Source organism: Callorhinchus milii, unplaced genomic scaffold (assembly GCF_018977255.1).
Source record: "Callorhinchus milii isolate IMCB2004 unplaced genomic scaffold, IMCB_Cmil_1.0 Scaffold2, whole genome shotgun sequence".
Taxonomy (NCBI): domain Eukaryota; kingdom Metazoa; phylum Chordata; class Chondrichthyes; order Chimaeriformes; family Callorhinchidae; genus Callorhinchus; species Callorhinchus milii.
Genome location: NW_024704743.1, coordinates 75,692,686 through 75,711,516, shown reverse-complemented (window position 1 = coordinate 75,711,516; position 18,831 = coordinate 75,692,686). Strand labels below are relative to the sequence as shown.

General features: G+C 42.9%; 1 protein-coding gene across 1 annotated transcript in view; it reads left to right on the top strand.

The window, feature by feature from the left end:
- Window positions 1-18,831, top strand: part of pde1ca (phosphodiesterase 1C, calmodulin-dependent a) — a 174,521-nt gene that overhangs the window by 129,137 nt on the left and 26,553 nt on the right. Inside the window, exons 8-12 of the mRNA XM_042332134.1 lie at window positions 477-577; window positions 4,379-4,507; window positions 13,092-13,193; window positions 15,168-15,288; window positions 16,108-16,189. Coding sequence (XP_042188068.1) covers window positions 477-577; window positions 4,379-4,507; window positions 13,092-13,193; window positions 15,168-15,288; window positions 16,108-16,189 — 535 coding nt within the window. The remainder of the gene's footprint in view (window positions 1-476; window positions 578-4,378; window positions 4,508-13,091; window positions 13,194-15,167; window positions 15,289-16,107; window positions 16,190-18,831) is intronic.

The window sequence follows — 18,831 nt, the reverse complement described above, 5'->3', positions numbered from 1 at the left end:
CTAAGTTATGACATGTATGTGGAGTCCTGTAGCTCAGTGGTTAGAGCACTCGCTTTGCAAGTGAGAGACCTGAGTTCAATTCCAGGCAGGGCGAAACCTTGGGCAAGTTTCCTTACTCCACACGCCTAATAATAATCCCTCCAAAACAAAAAAAAACAATAATAAATTGGTCATTTTCAATCTACGACTGTTTGTGGGACATTGCTGTGCGCAATTGGCTGCCGCGTTCGCCCACAAATATACAGTCAATTCACTTTACAGTCTATTCTGTGAAGCGCTTTGGGACGTCCTCCCGACGTGAAAAGCGCTATATCAAATGCAAGGATTATTATTATTATTATTATTATTACCTCTAACTTTGTACTTAGTGTAACTGCAGGGAAGAAGTAAGGAAGTGTATGGTTTGAATGAAGAAGAGAATTTTCTGATTCAAACCATTTGATTGATCCAGAATTCACCTGCTTTGTTTTTTCTAGCACTGGCTGACTGAACTGGAAATCCTCGCCATGATATTTGCAGCTGCTATCCATGACTACGAGCACACAGGAACCACAAACAACTTCCACATCCAGACCAGGTAACAGATGGACAGGCTAGTCCATTTTTCATTAAATTCAATGGCATGAGAAATGCTTTACATTTCATTTACTTAGCAATTTATAGGCTACTGAGAGCAGGAATTCTTCCCACTCGTCTCCTGTTTAACCCTGCAAACCAAAGTTCTAATGGGTGGAGTGTTCCCAGCTGGAAAGCAGCTGATGGGATGTTAGACAGTGCTTTCAAGTATCTAAGCTCCAGCAGTACACCAATGCCTACTCTAGGGTCCCCAAGTCTTGGCTCTTAACTTGAACTTAATACTCTCCAGAATTAGGCAAGCAGGGTGCGTCCCACATGAGAGAATGTGTGCATTCCATTCCAGACACAGTGACATTTCCATGCATATATTGCTTGCATATCTCAAGCTACAACAATAGGCCTTGCACTTCATATACTGCCTTTTATGTCAGGAGGATGTCTCAAAGTACTTCACAGGATTTATTCTAAAGTACAGTGACTGCATTCTATAGGCGAATCCGGTAGACAATTATCACACAGCAGTGTTGCCAAGAGTTATGAAGCAAATTATCAATTTTATCTGGGGGATTGATTATTGGCTAGGACACCAGGAAAAACTTCCTTCTCTTTGAATAGTGTGGTGGGATCTTTAACATCCACCTGAACAGGCAGAGATTGCCTCAGTTTATCTGTCTGGTTTGGATATTCTTATGTATGGTGATGGGTTTTCACATGGACACACGGCAATAAATTTCAGTCCATGAGGTTATTTCTCAAATGTCATTAATTGAGTCCAATGGCCTGGCCTTTACCACCCTTCCTTGCTGTTAATTTTCAGGCGTCCTGTAGCTTAGTGGTTAGAGCACTCATCTCACAAATGAGAGGACATGGGTTTGATTCCAGGGCAGGGCAAAACGTTAGGCAAGTTGTTAGGCAAGTTTCCTTACTCCACATGCCTCTGTTTACGTAACAGTAAGTAAGAACCCGGTTGTTAGTCGATTGCCGCATCGCTTTTCCAGAGGTAATAATCCCTTTTAAAAAAAACATATTTGGTCATTCAATCCACGACTGTTTGTGGAACACTGCTGTGCACAACTGGCTGCCCATTTTGTTTACAAAAATATAGTCAGTTAACTTTACAGTATATTCTGTGAGGGGCTTTGAGAAGATATGATAATGTGCTATATCAAATGCAAGGATTATTATTATTATTAATTACCCTAGCACCTTAATACTTAAATAAATATTTCCTGGCATCCTTCCTAAACTTGCCCTTCACAATCCTAAACTCAGTAATCATACGGCCTTGTTGTATTTGAAAGCAATGTTCTGGGTTTACTTTCTCTATCCCATTACGCCTCTTATATTTGTCTAGAAGGTCCCCTCTGAAAGGTGTCTTTGTGAGGCTGAAGAGCCTGAATCTGACAAACAATCAGATTATGGAAAATACTGTCGTTCTTACTCCTTGGTGTAGAGCATGAACTTTGACGAATTGGTAAAGATTTATTCATGTATATCAAGTATGTGGGAATTAAAATGGTTACGTACCTGTCATCTCATTTTCTTGACACAACGTTAAGATGCTGTCCATTACTTTGTATCGTAGCAATTCCTGTTAGGCAACCGGTTAAGTTGTATTCCTTTAAACTTCAATGATGCTTTAAAATATATTAATTTACTATAAGTCACACCACATTGAAGGAGATGTGAAAGGTGAAAGTCTTTTCTTTGATGTCTAGCTTCAATCGCTATTATGCCCTTCGAGATTGCAGAGCTGAAGCTAATCGCATAGCACCACATTGCTTACAACCCTTCGACTGTATTGGTGAGATTTTATCACAGTAACTAAAGAGAAAATGAGAAACTGGAAAGAAAAACTATTTCACTAAGGGAACTAGCTGACGTATTTCAAATTAATTAAGACTTGATTAGTAATCCACTTCTATAATCTTTTTCAACTGTACCTTTAGTTTTAACAAACTTTCAGTGTATGATTCCTGTGATATAGGCTGGTATCCCATGCAGAATCAATCAGACACTGTGTTCTGTGGTCAACAGTGATAATGCCAGTGGTGGGAAGCTTTTTCTGTTTTTGAGCCAAACAATTGTTGGCCAAGCTATTTCTACACTGGAGATTGTTTCAGTCACTGCTGGGGTGGAGTGGGCAGACAGGTTGGCTTTGACCACACAGAAAATAAATATAGAAGCCTTTTGTTTTTCTGCTCTAGTTTTCAGCCTCTCTGCCCTGAAGGCTCTAAGAATGCCGGAGTACGGTTTCATGGGCACCGATTGTTGCCCTCTGCTACCTTCCTTCTCTTTGTGCTCTGCCTTGTTGCTCGCACTATAGCATCACCACAATAAGGGATTATCAAATCGCAAGTCAGTAATACCACTTAATTGCTCTCTTCTAGACCTTCTATTTCTGAATCTCTATTGCTAGTGTGACAGCTGTCAGCTCTGAGGAAGACTAATTTGCTCCTTCTTTGGAGTCACCATGACCTCTGACCCAGTTCATTCTTGACCTGTCCCTTTCCAGACATCTCTCTTCTAGTTCCTAACTCCTCAGTATGGCTGCTGATAGCTGAGCTTGCCTGGCTCAGTTGAAAGCACTCTCACCTCTGAGTCAGAACGTTTGTGGGTTCAAGCTGCATAGTGGGTTCAACATCAGGGCATTGAGCTCAGAGTTTCGGCTGACGCCATTATAGTACTGGGAAAGCGTTGCATTGTCCGAGAAACCGTTCTTCAGATGAGATATTGAAACAAAACCCCATCTGATTATTTAGTGGATATTAAAGATCCCAGGCCTATTCAAAAAGAGAAAGGAGTTTTTTTCCCATGTCCCGTTCAATAATCCCCCAGAAATTTGGTCATTCACTTCATTGCTGTTTGTAGGTCATTGGTGTGTGCAGATTCACTGTCGAATTCATCTACAAAATACATAGTCACTCCATTCTACAGAAAATCCTGTGAAGCATTTGAGACATCTGAAGGACACGAAAGGCGCTATATCAAATGCAATAATTATTATTCTTTTCTCCTTGGCAAACTGGTCTATTCATTCTGCGTGAGTCAACACGACCTTAGTCTCTCCTGATTTTATTGACATACCCTCTTTTAGTTTTTGTATCTTAAATAACTTCTCTTTATTTCATAGAATCACACAATATAACAACACAGAAGGAGGCCATTCAGCCCATCGTGACAGTGCCGGCTCTTTGGAAGAGCTACCTAATCAGTCCCACTTGCTTGCTCTTTCCCCAAACCCTTGCAAATGTTTCTTCTTCAAGTAGCTATCCAATTTGCATTTGAAAGGGAATTTACCCTAACAATTTGAAATTTACTCTAACAAAATCCCTCATAGACAGATTATTTAGCGATTGTTTGACAGCTAGAGCTCCTTTCATGTTTCTGTTAATCGAATTTCAGAAAATGTTCACAGTCATATCCTAATGCTGTAATCTCAGGAAAAAGTAATTTACACAGTCAGTTTTGCAGTGCAGGCTCCATATAATTTGTTCAGTATTAATATTTGAACAGGGAACAATGATCTCATTAGTATTGTCAAGTAAATTTGTTTGATCTTTTTACTGGCATTACGATCATAGCAAACACATGAAAAAATCACTTTATGTTGGGAGCATAACCTACAGTTCTAAAGTTAAACAATTTAGGTCCATAGGAATTGAAAAGTAAATTTATAAAATGATGCTTTGACTAAAGGTTTAATTGCAACAAACTAAATTTGCTTTCCAAGAGGATTAAATCTTGGACAGAGAGGCACTGTCTTACTTTAACTGGTGTGAACTCTTGTTTCTAATTGAAGGTCTGATTCAGCAATCCTGTACAATGACCACTCAGTACTGGAGAACCATCATGTCAGTGCTGCTTATCGCCTCCTACAGGAGGATGAGGAAATGAACATCCTCTTCAATCTTTCAAAGGATGACTGGAGGTAAGAAACAAGCACTGTACAACCTGGGTGCTTTCTTACAGGACTAATGGAGTAATTGGGTGCTCTGGTGATGCTATTGATGCCTGTTATGCACCCATGGGTACAAAAATTAGCTGCTGTGTCACAGAAACATTGGGATTTCAGATAGTTATCTACAGAGTACGGGTGTAAACGATCCCATTCACGCCCCCTAACATCTGCAGATTTTTTGAATCTGAACATTTTCAAACACCTTGTTTAATGCAGCTTCGCTGGTTAGCTCAATTGGTAAGCGAAACAGGCAATTTGAATGGTTTAATGCTGCAATGGCTGATGACTATCTATAAGGCCACTGTGGAAGGGAAAGGCAAAGGAGCTCATATTTTCCGGTTCAGCAAGTCTTCCTCTTACAGAACTGGGAGAGTATACATCTTATACCATTAGAGTTGGTCTACCGATCAGTTATGGTAGTTTCTTTTGACAAATGTTTTTTGCTTGTTAATGATTCTTGTTGTAACTCAAAACTGGTCGATCAGTAAAGCTCAGAAAAACAGAATAGCCCACAACATAAATTTAAGTAAAATGTAATCATTACAAGAGAATAGTTAACAAGCCTGTTAACCATTGTAGTTACCAGATGAAATGTTATGTTACCCTGTCAAACAGGAAAAACGCAACATTCAAAAGGTTGCCAAATAAGTTAGTACAATGGTAACAATGTAAATGGCAAGAGAAGAAGAAAGGATAAGCAAAGCAATATTTATCAAATGTTACAACCTCATATTATATTCGCCCACAAAACTGTCAGTCAATTCACTTTACAGTATATTCTGTGAAGTGCTTTGAAACGTCTCAAAGATGTGATAAGGCACTATATCAAATGCAAGGATTATTATTATTATAACAGCTACTTTTAAGCAACTTGCAAGATAAAACCAAAAGCCTGGAATGATGTATTAATAAATTATGTTATTCATATTTTATTTATTTAGGCAAATGAAGGTATTTTAAAGTATAATTTCCACTTCATCTCAGACTACAATTCCCATCTCGGAAATTCAAATTGCCTTTAGGTCAATTTTGCCTCTAATTATGTTAAATGGGAAGATGTCGAACATATTACACAGAAAATAGGGCTCATCATTCTTTAACTCCCTGCATCTATCCCTCTGCCTCGCCCCCTCTGTATCTATTTCATATGAAAAAACAACTTCTTGGACTATGAGACATCTCAAAGACATGACTAGGCTTTATATCAAATGCAAGGATTACTATTAGTAGTAGTAGTATGGCCACCACCCCTTCCACCTTCTTCAGCATCAAACACTACCACTTTACAGCACTCTGGGACATTGCCCTACTTGGAGGTTTCTATATAAATATAAGTTGTTGCTTAACAAAATCCCAAATCCAAGACCAAGTGTTGGTATCACCAGAGACATCAGTGTTCGCAATCCACTGTAGAACATAAATTTGGTGACACAAATAAATATTGTTACTGTAAATTCCAATCTCAGTGACTCCTCCCTCTATCCCTCCATCTCACCACCCCCTCTCTATCTTTCTTTAATCCTGTGTGAAAACCCACCTCTTTGACAATGCCTATGGTTACCTGCTCTTCCTCCCTCTCCCTTGGTGTTCTCCCTGTTCGACATTGGACCGTGCCATTGTGAAGTGATATGAGACGTTATCCTATGTGGTGGGAACTACACAGTAGTTGCTGGTGTTGCCCTGCTCAAAACTGCATTTCTACATCTTCACTACGTTGCCTGCCTCCAACCCTGTCTCAAACCTAACATTGCCAAATCGCTCAGTCACCGCTTCACCACCTCCAGAATCGACTTTTCAAATAGCCTCCTCACTGGCACAGCCCACCTCCACCATTCATAAGCTTCCACTGATCCAAACTCTGCTGCAAGTGTCCTTACTCATATAAAGCTACATATGCCCATTTCCCTCATTCTAGCCAGGCTTCACTGTGTCGCCCCCATTATTGGCTGCCAAGTGCCCCACGTGAGTCAGTGGCCCTATTTTACCTCACAATCCTGAGCCTTTCGGATAGCCAGTCCACCGTGGGCCCATTACTTATAAATACAGCACATGAAATTGGGACCCACTAATAATTTTGGCAACAGAGCCACAAATGTCTAATCCAGCTCTCAATCCAGATTTTGGAATCCAGATTTCCCCCTCCACCCCCTGGAATACTTTTAAAAATGATATTCATTCTATTGACCTAGAAAGGATGACCTATTGACTGGACCAGATCCAGATTCAACCCAAAACTTCTAGTGTCACATGAAGTGATTGAGCTACCCTATTGCAGGGATAACAATCTGACATTTAGAGATTTTTAGTCTAACAAAACATTCATTCCTATTTAATGCAACTTTTGGTTCCCTGAGAGCAATTGCTCGGGTTTATCAGAATCCCTTTGTAAATTTTGACATAGGCGTGTAATGTCTTTTAAAATCTCAGTGACCCATCCCTTGGTTGATCCAGCATGTGTCTGATATCAGGTGACATTGGTGGTGATCTTTAGCCTGTATCCAGCAAAGATGGATTCAAGAAAACAGAGTGCAGCTGTCAAGTACTTACTTGAGGAAATGTCTTCATCACATATTAAATCAGATATGTCTGGGTCCTTGAGGTCCTAAGATGTCACCAGTCATACTACTTCAAGATATATTTCCAGTTAGAGGGAGCTTCCCTTGAAAAATGACTGATTGAAGAGGAAAAACACAATCCTTTTCACTTTCTGACAGATGCATTGCCATAGTTAAGTGACTGAAGTGGTTGTATATAACTCAGCTGTGACAGATAAAAGCAAAAATAATAACTACGTTTTGGGGGAGAAATTCCACTAGGGGCTGGACTTATTCTATTTATGCCCATATCATTCTGTCCACTCCCTCTGCTCAGCAGGCTCTGGCCTACTTCACGTCCCCCGCATGGTCAGCCCTACCATCAGCGGTCAGGCGTTCAGCCTCTCAGCCCCCACCCTCTGGAACTCCATCCCACATTCCCTGCGCTTCACTCCCTCACTTGCTTCCTTCAAGTTACGTCTCAAGACCCTCCTCTTCAACTGCGCCTTCAGCCACCCTCCTACCCCTACCCTCCCAGCCTTCCACCCTTCTTGATCCCAATCCACCAGCTGGGGTCCGAATCTCTGACTGTCCTGCACCTTGGGACGTCATCCGGACGTGAAAGGCGTTATACCAATGAAATTTTGTATTGTGTTTTGTATTACACAGCATTTTAGAGCATCCGAAATTTTTCAAATTCTTAAATACAGCCTTAATTTTGAAGCTAATTTTCGGTAAGTTCTTTTAAGAACAATAGAGTAAATCTAGACTGAGTAGAATTTTCCACCTGAAGTTTTAAAGTAAAGTAAATGAAAATCTTGGTATTGCAACAATCTTGAATGTTGCAATGACAATTAAATGAATAAAAATGACTGCTAGAGAGGTAAGAGTGACTATCAGCCTGTAAACTTATCAAACGACACAGAGTGCATCTTAAACCATGGGAGTAAATCTTACATTCATTCTCAGAAGCATTGGTTCTGGCTTTAAAGGTATTATTATCAAGTTTGCAGGGCTATGGGGAGAGAGCGAGGGAGTGGGATTGATTTGGACAGCTCTTTTAAAAGAGCCGGCATAGACACGATGGGCTGAATGGCCTCCTTCTGTGCTGTATAATTTTATGATTCTATGATTATAGTAATATTATCCTTGCATTTGATGTAGCGCTTTTCATGACAGGAGAACATCTCAAAACACCTCACACAATTTTTTTGATGAATCAGCTATCCATCTGGGTCTTGTGAATCAGAAAGATGGAGAGGAGGAGGGGGAGGAGAGTGTGCAGCCTTCTAACACTCTGCTTTTGACATTTCCTGAGTAGATCTCTTTGGATGAATTCAGTGCTCAAGTAACATCGACATTGCTGTTACTCTCTGCTATTCCTGAAGATTCACACCATGATAATAATGCCTTATTTTGACCTGGATTTTTTTCACCTAGGTTTAAAAAAAAGCATAATCTTGATTCTTGCTGTACTGCTGGTCTTGTTCATCAATTTCAACTACTTTCTTCTTGACTATTACTATTTCTTATAGGATAGAATTCCTTTTCACAACTATGTAATGATCTTCAAATGTGTTCATTTTCTTTCTGTTGTCTTATCAGGTGTCAGCTGGGCTCATTTTGGTAGCACTTTCATCTCAAGTCAGAAGCTTGAATGTAGGTTCAAGCCCCATGTCGGGACTTTGAACTCATTGTCCAGACTGACACTCCAGTGCAGTTTTGGAGAATGCTGCATTGTCAGAGTGGCCATCCTTCAGGGAGGTCTCATAGACATTAAAGATGCTATGGCACTATTCAATAAATGAAGGAAATTTTTCACAGTACCCTGACCAACAGTATCCTAGATGAAATTGATCATTTACTTCATGGTGGTTTGTGGGATATTGCTACAAGCAAATTGGCTGCTGAGTTCACCTACAAAATACACAGTCACTGCACTCCACAGTAATTCCTGTGCAGCACTTTGAGGTTTTTGACAACATGACATGCAATGAAATGCAATGCAATGTTGTTATATCCTAGTTTTGCTTCTTGCTTAACTCTTCCGAATACTCTTGTCAAAGCCTCTCTCTCATATAACAGCTGTATATCAGCTGTATAATATCCTCAATCTTCACATCAAATGCCAAGTGCAAGGAGGTCATGGACTTCTTTTCAACCAAAATAAATAATATCCGCCAGGCAGCTTCATCCTCCTGCTTCTTATCACCCACCACCACCCCCTCTCCGTCCCCCTCACCCTCCCCATCATCAGCTCCTACCACGACCCCCATTCTACATTCCTTCCTCCCCATCTCTCCTTCCTCCCTCTCACCCGACGTCACTTCGATGAAACCCACCACCTGCTGTCTCGATCCCCTCCCCGCCAACTTGCCCCCCTCAAAACTGCTGTCATCACACCCCCCCTCAAAAAACTTTCCCTAGATCCCTCAAACCCTAGCCACTATCGCCCTATTTCAAACCTACCCTTCCTCGCCAAAGTCCTAGAACGTGTTGTTGCCAATCTCCGCACACACTTCTCCTCCCACTCCCTCTTTGAACCCCTCCAGTCCGGTTTCCGCCCTGCCCACAGTACAGAGACTGCACTTGTGAAAGTCAGAAACGACATCCTCTCTATCTGTGACCAGGGCTCCCTTTGCCTCCTTGTCCTTCTGGACCTCTCCGCCGCTTTCAACACAGTCGAACACGCCATCCTCCTCCACCGCCTTTCCTCCATCATCCACCTCAGTGAGACTGCACTCGCCAGGTTTGAGTCCTACCTCACGAACTGCCAGCAATACATCTTCACAAACGGATTGTCCTCCCGCTCTCACCCTGTCAGATCGCAGGGGCTGGGTGAGAGCAAATTTCCTTCAGCTAAATGTTGACAAGACAAAAGCCATACTCTTTGGCTCTCGTCAACGTCTTAAATTGCACGGTTCTCACCTCCTCCATCTACCCAACCTCCCCCTAAAACTCTTCGAACCCTTACGCAACCTAGGCGTCAGGTTCGACCCCTAATTATCCTTCCTCCCCCACATCCGGTCCCTCACCAGCACAGCTTTCTTCCACCTCCGACCCATCGCCCATCTCTGCCAATAAATCACTCCAAAAGCCGCCGAACCCTGGTCCATGCCTTTGTCACCTCTCGGCTGGACTATTCCAATGCCCTCTTCACCAGTCTCTCCCCTCCACTACCATTCACAAAATCCAGATCATCTAGAATTCTGCCGCCCGCATTCTTACCCGCACCAAACTCCACTCCCCGATTACCCCAGTCCTTGCCAGACTGCACTGGCTGCCTGTCCCAGAGAGGATCGACTTCAAGATCCTCACTCTTGTCTTCAAATTCCTGCACTCCTCTGCACCCCCTCCCTCTCTGACCTTCTCTCTCCTCACAACAGTGCCCGTTGCCTTCGCTCCACCGGGTCTGGCCTCCTCCTTGTCCCCCGAATCCTCCACTCCACCCTTGGCGGCCGTGCCTTCAGCCATTACGCCCCGAGCTCTGGAACTCCCTTCCTCATTCCCTTCGCCTCGCTCCCTCTCTTCCTATTTTCAGGTCTTGGCTAAAGACCTTTCTTTTTGACCGCGCCTTTGGTTACCTTCCTCCCCCTCCCCCTGGTTCGGCCCCGGGATCCATTATTGTGAAGCGCTCTGAGACGCTATATAAATCCAAGTTGTTGTTGTTGTTTCTTTTGAACTTGCAGAAAATATTCACATTTGTTAGCTTTATAAAATTTAGATTGGAAAAGAAACACAATCAACTTTAAATATTGCAGTTTTAGGCTTTCTCATAAGCACTCATTGATGCATTTGCCCATTTTATCTTCTTCTTTCACTGAGGCTTGTCAGATATGTGGGCGAAGGTTGATGTTCCTTCATACTTATTATCTCTCCTGTAATGTGTAGATTGCTAAAGAAAGTCACAAGACTTATCGTTTTCAATGGTGAAAAGATTGGGAGTAGATATATTAATAAGCACATGGTTATTTGTTATTGTGAGGGTTTATGCTTTAAAAGAGAGAAAATTGATTAGGAATGAGAAAAATCAATTTTGCTTATCTAACCATTCTTTATCCCTTATTAGAGTGAAATGTTAGGCACGTTTCCACACACACCTCTGTTTACCAGCAGTAAGTAGGAACCAGTAAATTAGTCGATTGGAGGATTGCTTTTCCGGAGATAATAATCCCTTCAAAAAAATTTTAAAAAATTATTTGGTGATTGAATCCACTACTATTCGTGGGACACTGCTGTGCTAAATTGTTTCGCCTACAAAATATGAAGTTAATTCACTTTACAGTATATCCTGTAAAGCACTTTGGTCCTGCATGCAAAGACCTGTTGGGATTCTTCCCCTTGTCCGATGTAGTGAAGGAGAATATGTCTATGGATAGAGACAGCAAAGAATAAGAGTAAAATGATGTTTCTCGGACTGGGAAGATGTAAATATTTGTGTGCCACTGGTGTCAGTATTATGACCCCACCCACCACAGACCACTGTAGAACAACACTCACTGCATCTTTGCCCACAAAACATGCAGTCAGTCCACTTAATGTATACCCTGTGAAGTGTTTTGAGTTGCCAAAATACGTCACAGTGTGAAAGACACTATACCAACTTTTAAAATATTTATTATTGGTATTCTTGTTATATTCACTGTCTGCATACATTAACAATCAATATTTTGGGATTGAAGGAACCATATCAAAATTTAATGTTAGTATCACATTGGGTGATAGATTTTGATAGCTGTTGCCCTTATTAAGGAATAGTTGTTAACTATTAAGCTCTGTTGAAACAAAATCATGAAGTGCCTGAGCATGTTAAAAATTAAAATTTCTGGTCTTTTCAAACTGTGAAAAGGTTAAGTGAAAACATACCCTTGTTATAGGGTATGGAAAGCAAGCAGGAGAATGCCAAAGAGTTCATGTTCAGAGAAATGCCATTGGATTCTAATGGCCTGGATGTTTGAACCATTTTCATACAATATTGTATCAAAGTAAATTATGCTTAAATGCACAACAGTCTCAGGATGTAATATTTTACACTAATACGTACACATGTATCACATAATAGGTAATATAGTAGAAAGACAACATAGTGTTATACTTTAAGATTAATTATATAATGCAATACAGTAAAAGATTATATATCTTGCATTCAGTGTTGAGGCTATTCTGTTCCATTCATTAAAGACAGTTAATTTCTGCTGTATGCTGCACCATTCTGCTTGTTTGCTAAGTTATGTCAATTTATTGCTGTGACCTTATCAATAAATAACCATATAATTTTAATATAATTTTTTATATAATGTAATCATTAATAATTTAAAGTTTCAGCACAATTATTTATAAGCACACGATGATTAATTTGTTACATTTTGTAAATGGAAGTTAATCCATTCCCCCTCTCCCCCAGGTGATTTTGCACTTGAACAAGTAGACAAAGAAAACTCACAGACACTGAGCATTGCAGCGTTCACACATGTGAAGGAACAATCTCTGGTGACTCACTATGACCAGAGAAGTGTCTATCTTCTTACTGTTTTTGCAGTTCCATTGTTTTAGTTTTCAATTCAGAACTGATAGAATTAACTTCAAAGCCAGTAAATCACTGCTGCTTCATAAACTGGTTTTAAAGTCATGCAGAATGGACTGAAAGTAAGAGCTTGACATCGTCTAATGAAATTCTTGTAAATCTAATGTCAAATCTACTTCAGCACTTTACTTGATTATTTGTTGAAGGCTTTCAAGACAGAAGCAATTCTATGCCTCTCTGTGTAATTGAAAAGGAAATCCCTAATGGATTCATCCGGTAGCAATAGCATCTTTATGCACTGACGCTACTCTTCTGTTTAATTTGTTGAAACCCTGTCTGGGATTTGTGGTAAAGACAATGAATGACACTTTTAAAAGGAAAGGTTGACCCTATTTGGGGGCTGGGAGGTGTTTCATGAAATGTCAGGAATAATTAGCTGGTTGTGCTGGACTGGACTGATGAGAAACAGCTCCTGGTTTGTTCTTTTTGCCTAAAGGGAACTGAGGGCGCTGGTGATTGAGATGGTCTTGGCCACTGACATGTCCTGCCACTTTCAACAAATCAAAGCAATGAAGAACTCCTTGCAGCAACCGGAGGGGTGAGTCATCACTCGACATTTTTCAGCTCTTGTGCCTTCACTTTGATGATTGAATGGTAAGCGATTTCTGTAGGATATAATTCATTACACCTAAAAAGCAATCACTGCACCTGAAAGTGCTTTCGGAGTGGTCTGGTAACTATTGATAAACAATCGCACTCTCTAACAGTTTCAGAGCTTCAACACTTCTGACCGCTACTTGAACTCTCTCTTTCTGAATGACTTTCTGCAGGTTTCAACAACAACAACCACAAAATTACATCTGGAAAGCGCCTTTCATGTCGGGAGGACGTCACAAGGCGCTGAACAGTCGGGGATCAGGACCCGAGCGTGGGGTGGGGGGGGCAGGGTTGGGATGAGGAAGGGCAGAGAGTGTAGGAGGGTGGCCGAAGGCACGGTCGAAAAGGAGGGTCTTGAGTCGTGCCTTAAAGGAGGCAAGGGAGGGAGTGAGGTGAAGGGATTGTGGGATGGAGTTCCAATTTGTGGGGCCAGAGAGGCTGAAAGCCCGGCTGCCGATAGTAGGGCGGGTCGGGAAGTAGACATGGAGCAGGCCAGAACCTGCTGAACGGAGGGTGCGGACAGGTTGATAGGGAGTTGGTTAGCAGGTCAATGAGGTAGGAGGAGGCAAGGCCATGGAGGGCCTTGAAAGTGAGGACGAGAATTTCGAACTCTGTCCTCTGAGGGATGGGGAGCCAGTGGAGCTGGGTGAGGGTGGGGTTGATGGGGTCATGGAGCCTGGTGCGGGAGAGGACATGAGCTTGGAGTTTGGGATGATCTGCAGATTGTGGAGGGAAGAGTTGGGGAGGCCGATATGCAGGAAGTTTCCGTAGTCGAGCCTTGAGGTGACGAGTGTGTGTATGAATGCCAATACGCTACATGGAGTATTACATGTTGGTGGCAATTCAAAAAGGGTATGCTGGAAGAAACATTGACAGTCTCGCCTAATACGAGGCTCTTGTGCTGTTTGCTGAGTACCGGGCTTTTTTGTTCTTTTGAGTACAATAGAGCCATTGGGGGAGGAACAGTTGGATTCAAGCTCCACCAGTGTTAAGCTCTCTGAAATCCTACCTTCATGAAGGCCGCTATATAAGTGCAAGTTGTTCTTGTTATAGTTTGGTCAACTCATTTCTGACATTGCTATTCTTTTTACACTTGCTGAGCTCCTCTTCCTTTTTCTTCCTTTAAATGTGGTTATACTGTATAGTTTTGGGCAGCCGATATCTGACGCATGCGGAAACCCATCACCGTGCTTAAGAATATGTAAACCAAACTGAGAGTTCCAAGTATCCCATTTAAACACAGGAATTTCCCTGTATCTGAAATGGAATCCTCACTCTTTCCTTGAAAGGAAGCACCCTGTTTTACATCATTCCAAGAGCCAAAGATTAGGGATCTCCCTGGCTTGGTATTCAACCTTGTAGGGCTCCGAGATGCTTTACTGTGTGAAGGGTGCAATATAAATGCAGTTGTAACTTTTCACAGACAGTAAAATAGTACTTTAGCTTCAGATTGTTCACGTCACAAACATCCAGCTTCTAATAACGTGACCCAACAAATAACTAGTTGGCTTGAAGACAACTATAATACTTTTGCTTAGGAAATGCAGTGGCATGTAACAACGTTTGGATGGAGTGAAAAAATCACCTTTTCATATGTTAAGTGATAATTATCACATTTTTGGACAACTTGCTTCTGAGATTGTTGATAACTGGTGAACACTTCTCCATCCCCTCCCCAGGCCAGCCATTTAGGTGGCCTGTTGCATCTTTGAACATGATGGATCATTGTATTTCAGAGCTGATTTGTGGATAACCAGATTAACTCATCTGTAACAAGTTGTGAGGTATTTTCAAAAAAATTTCACAAACAATCCACATTCACTATAAAGAGTGGTAAGTGGTCATATTTTAGGTTTTTCATATTCTTTAATTTCTGGTTCAGTTCAGTAACTTTCATCTTTGTGCTGGTTTTCAGGATCGACAAAGCTAAAGCCTTATCTCTGTTGTTGCACACGGCTGATATCAGCCACCCAGCCAAAGCCTGGGATCTGCACAATCGTTGGACTATGGCATTGCTGGAGGAGTTTTTCAGACAGGTGTGAACCTCATTTACTTATATCTTAGAAAGTTTAGATAATTATCAGTCGCTCTACATTTTCATTCTATCATTAACACAAAGCAGTGAGTTCAATAGCAACAGAAAGAAGTGATTTCAGGTGGCACCTTATAAAGTATATACGATTTTAAATAGGGTTGGGAAAGGAAACATTGGACAATACTTTCAGATGCACTGAGACAGATGAACAAGAGGACACAGGTTTAGCGATGCAAAAGGCAAATTCAAGACAAACACCAGAAAGTATTTCTTTCCCCAGAGATTAATTAACAATTAGAATGTTACCAGCAAGGGTGGTTCAGGACGGGATCCCGGACTCATTTGAAAAACAGCTTGTGATGGAGGAGGGTGGGTATTCTGGGAAGATGAGACCAAAGGACCTTCTTCATCCAAACCTTGCTTGTGATCTTGTAAACAAGAAAGAACACAAGAGCATTGAAATTCCTCCTGTGGGTAAGTAGTATCTTTACCCTAAAATTGGATTTTCCTGTTATAAACTACAGGCTGATAAATTGAGGTGTACCATCAGCGTTAATCTGAGGACACTGAATCATGCCAATGATATACTGCAATATAGTTGTAAGAGAGGTAGGAGATCTCGCATGTTTCCCCAGTCAATGTGAATATGCTGTGTGTAAGCAACTTATTCCATTGAAACAAGAAATCTTTGAAATTCTGTTTCACCTTCAGTGCTCGAGTCCACAGAGATTCTTCAATATTACTTATTCATTCCACGGAGACATGAGTGAGACCATTGTAATTTGATGCATTTTAATTCCATCCTTTTCTCTTATTCTAGGGTGACAAAGAAGCAGAACTGGGACTTATTTTCTCTCCACTCTGTGATCGCAAGTCAACCATGGTAGCTCAATCTCAAATAGGTAAGAAGCTCACATATATATAATAATAATAATCCTTGCATTTGATATAGCACTTTTCATGTCTTCTAGACGTCTCAAAGCGCTTCACAGAATTAACTTTATATCTGTGGGTGAAACGCTGCAGCCAATTATGCACAGCAGTGTCCCACAAACAGTCGTGGATTGAAGTGACCAATTTTATAATTTTTTTTCTCAAGGGATTATTATGAGGTGTGTGGAGTAAGGGAACTTGCCCAAGGTTTCGCGGAGCGGAGCCTAGTGCAGGAAAAAACACGAGCTGCAGAGTTCTGGATAGGCTGCATCTTTGGAGGGAAAAGGCAGATAATCTGGCGAGCAGGGGGTTGGCATTTACTTTATCTCCAAAGGCTTGCCTATCTTTAGAGGCAGTAGTTTACATACAGAGTTGCTTACTTTCACCTGTATAATTACATCAAGACATCCCCACAGTTGTGCAACCTCAATGGACATAAAGCCATTTCTGGCTTTATATGTACCTCTGTACCTTACTGCAGTTTTAACACAGACCAATCACAGATATTAACACTATTAGTGGAGCCCTGTGTCATAGTGTTTAGACCACTCGCCTCACAAGCGAGAGGACCTGGGCATGATTCCCGGCAGGGCCAAACACACATTGGGCAACTTTCCTTACTCCACACGCCTCTGTTTATCCAGCAATAAGTGGGAACCAGCTTGTTAGTCGATTGGTGGATCAGTTTTACGGGGATAATAATCCCTTAAAAGAAATATTTGGTCACTCAATCAACGACTGTTTGTAGGACACTGCTGTGCACAATTGGCTACTGTGTTTCACCGACAAAATATACAGTCAATTCACTTCACAGCATATTCTGTGAAGTGTTTTGGGATGTCTCAAAGATGTGATAAGGTGCTATATCAAATGCAAGGATTATTATTATTGTAATAATAATATTGCCTAAAACCAACCACCTGCTCCCTTGACCCCATCCCCACTCCACTCCTTATCTCCCAGCTCCACTTTCTTGCCCCACATATCACTGACATCATCAACCTGTCCCTCTCCTCTGGCTCTGTCCCCATTCCATTAAAAACTGCCACCATCACGCCCACCCTGAAAAAACCCTCCCTTGATGCGTCGCAGCTATCAAGCTACCGGCCCATCTCTAACCTCCCCTTTCTCTCCAAGGTCTTGGAAAGAGTTGTCGCCTCCCAACTGCGCTCTTTCCTTTCCACCCATTCTCTTTTCGAACCCCTTCAGTCAGGTTTCCGTGCTGCCCATAGCACAGAAACTGCCCTGGTCAAGGTCACCAATGATATCCTGACCATCTGTGACCAGGGCTCCCTCTGTCTCCTCGTCCTCCTCGACCTATCGGCAGCATTCGATACGGTCGACCACGCTATCCTACTCCACCGCTTGTCCTCCCACCTCAACCTTCAAGGCACTGTCCTTGAATGGTTTAGGTCGTACCTTTCTCACCGTCTTCACTTTGTCTCGACGAATGGCTTCTCCTCCACCCCCCGTACTGTCTCATGTGGTGTCCCTCAGGGCTCTGTCCTCGGTCCCCTCCTCTTCACCCTCTATATGCTCCCCCTCGGTGACATCATCCGCAGACATGGAGTTAACTTCCACATGTATGCGGATGACACCCAACTCTACCTTTCCTCCTCTACTCTCAACTCCACGACCACCGATGTCCTGACAGCTGCCTGTCCGACATCGAGTCCTGGACGAGAGACAACTTTCTTCAGCTCAACGTGCGAAAAACCGAGGCCCTCCTGATTGGCTCACGTCAGCGCCTCCGCACCTCAGGCGCTGACACCATCAGCATCCAAGGCTGCACTCTCCACCTCTCAAAGCCAGTCAGGAACCTCGGCGTTTTGTTCGACCCTGAGCTGTCCTTTCTCCCTCACATCCGCACCACAACTGGCACCGCCTTCCATCACCTCCGGAACATCGCCAGACTACGGCACTACCTCACCCCTCACGCTGCTGAAACCCTGGTCCACGCCTTTGTCACCTCAAGGCTGGACTATGGGAACTCTCTCCTCGCCGGCCTTCCCGCCACCTCCCTCCACAAGCTGCAGGTCATTCAGAACTCTGCAGCTCGTGTACTGTCCCGCACCAGGCTTCGGGACCACATCACTCCCACCCTCGCTCGCCTCCACTGGCTCCCCATCCCCCAGAGGATTGATTTCAAGATCCTCATCCTCACCTACAAGGCCATTCACGGCCTTGCTCCCTCCTACCTCTCCAACCTACTATCCCCCTACCTACCTGCCCGTACCCTCCGTTCCTCTGGCTCCGGTCTGCTCCACGTCCCCCGCCCCAACCGCCCTACCATCGGTGGTCGGGCCTTCAGCCTCTCAGCCCCCAGGCTCTGGAACTCCATCCCCCAGTGCCTTCGCCTTGCTTCCTCCCTTTCCTCCTTCAAGGCCGGTCTCAAAACCTTTCTCTTTGACCGTGCCTTCAGCTCCCCTCTCGACTCTCTTCCCCCTCCTCGCTCCCTCCCTTCCCTCCCCTCACCATTTCCCCCTCCTTGCTCCCTCCCTTCCCTCCCCTCACCATTTCCCCCCTCCTTGCTCCCTCCCTTCCCTCCCCTCACCCTGACCATTTCCCCCCTGCTCAGGTCATGACCCAACTGTGCAGCGCCTTGGGACGT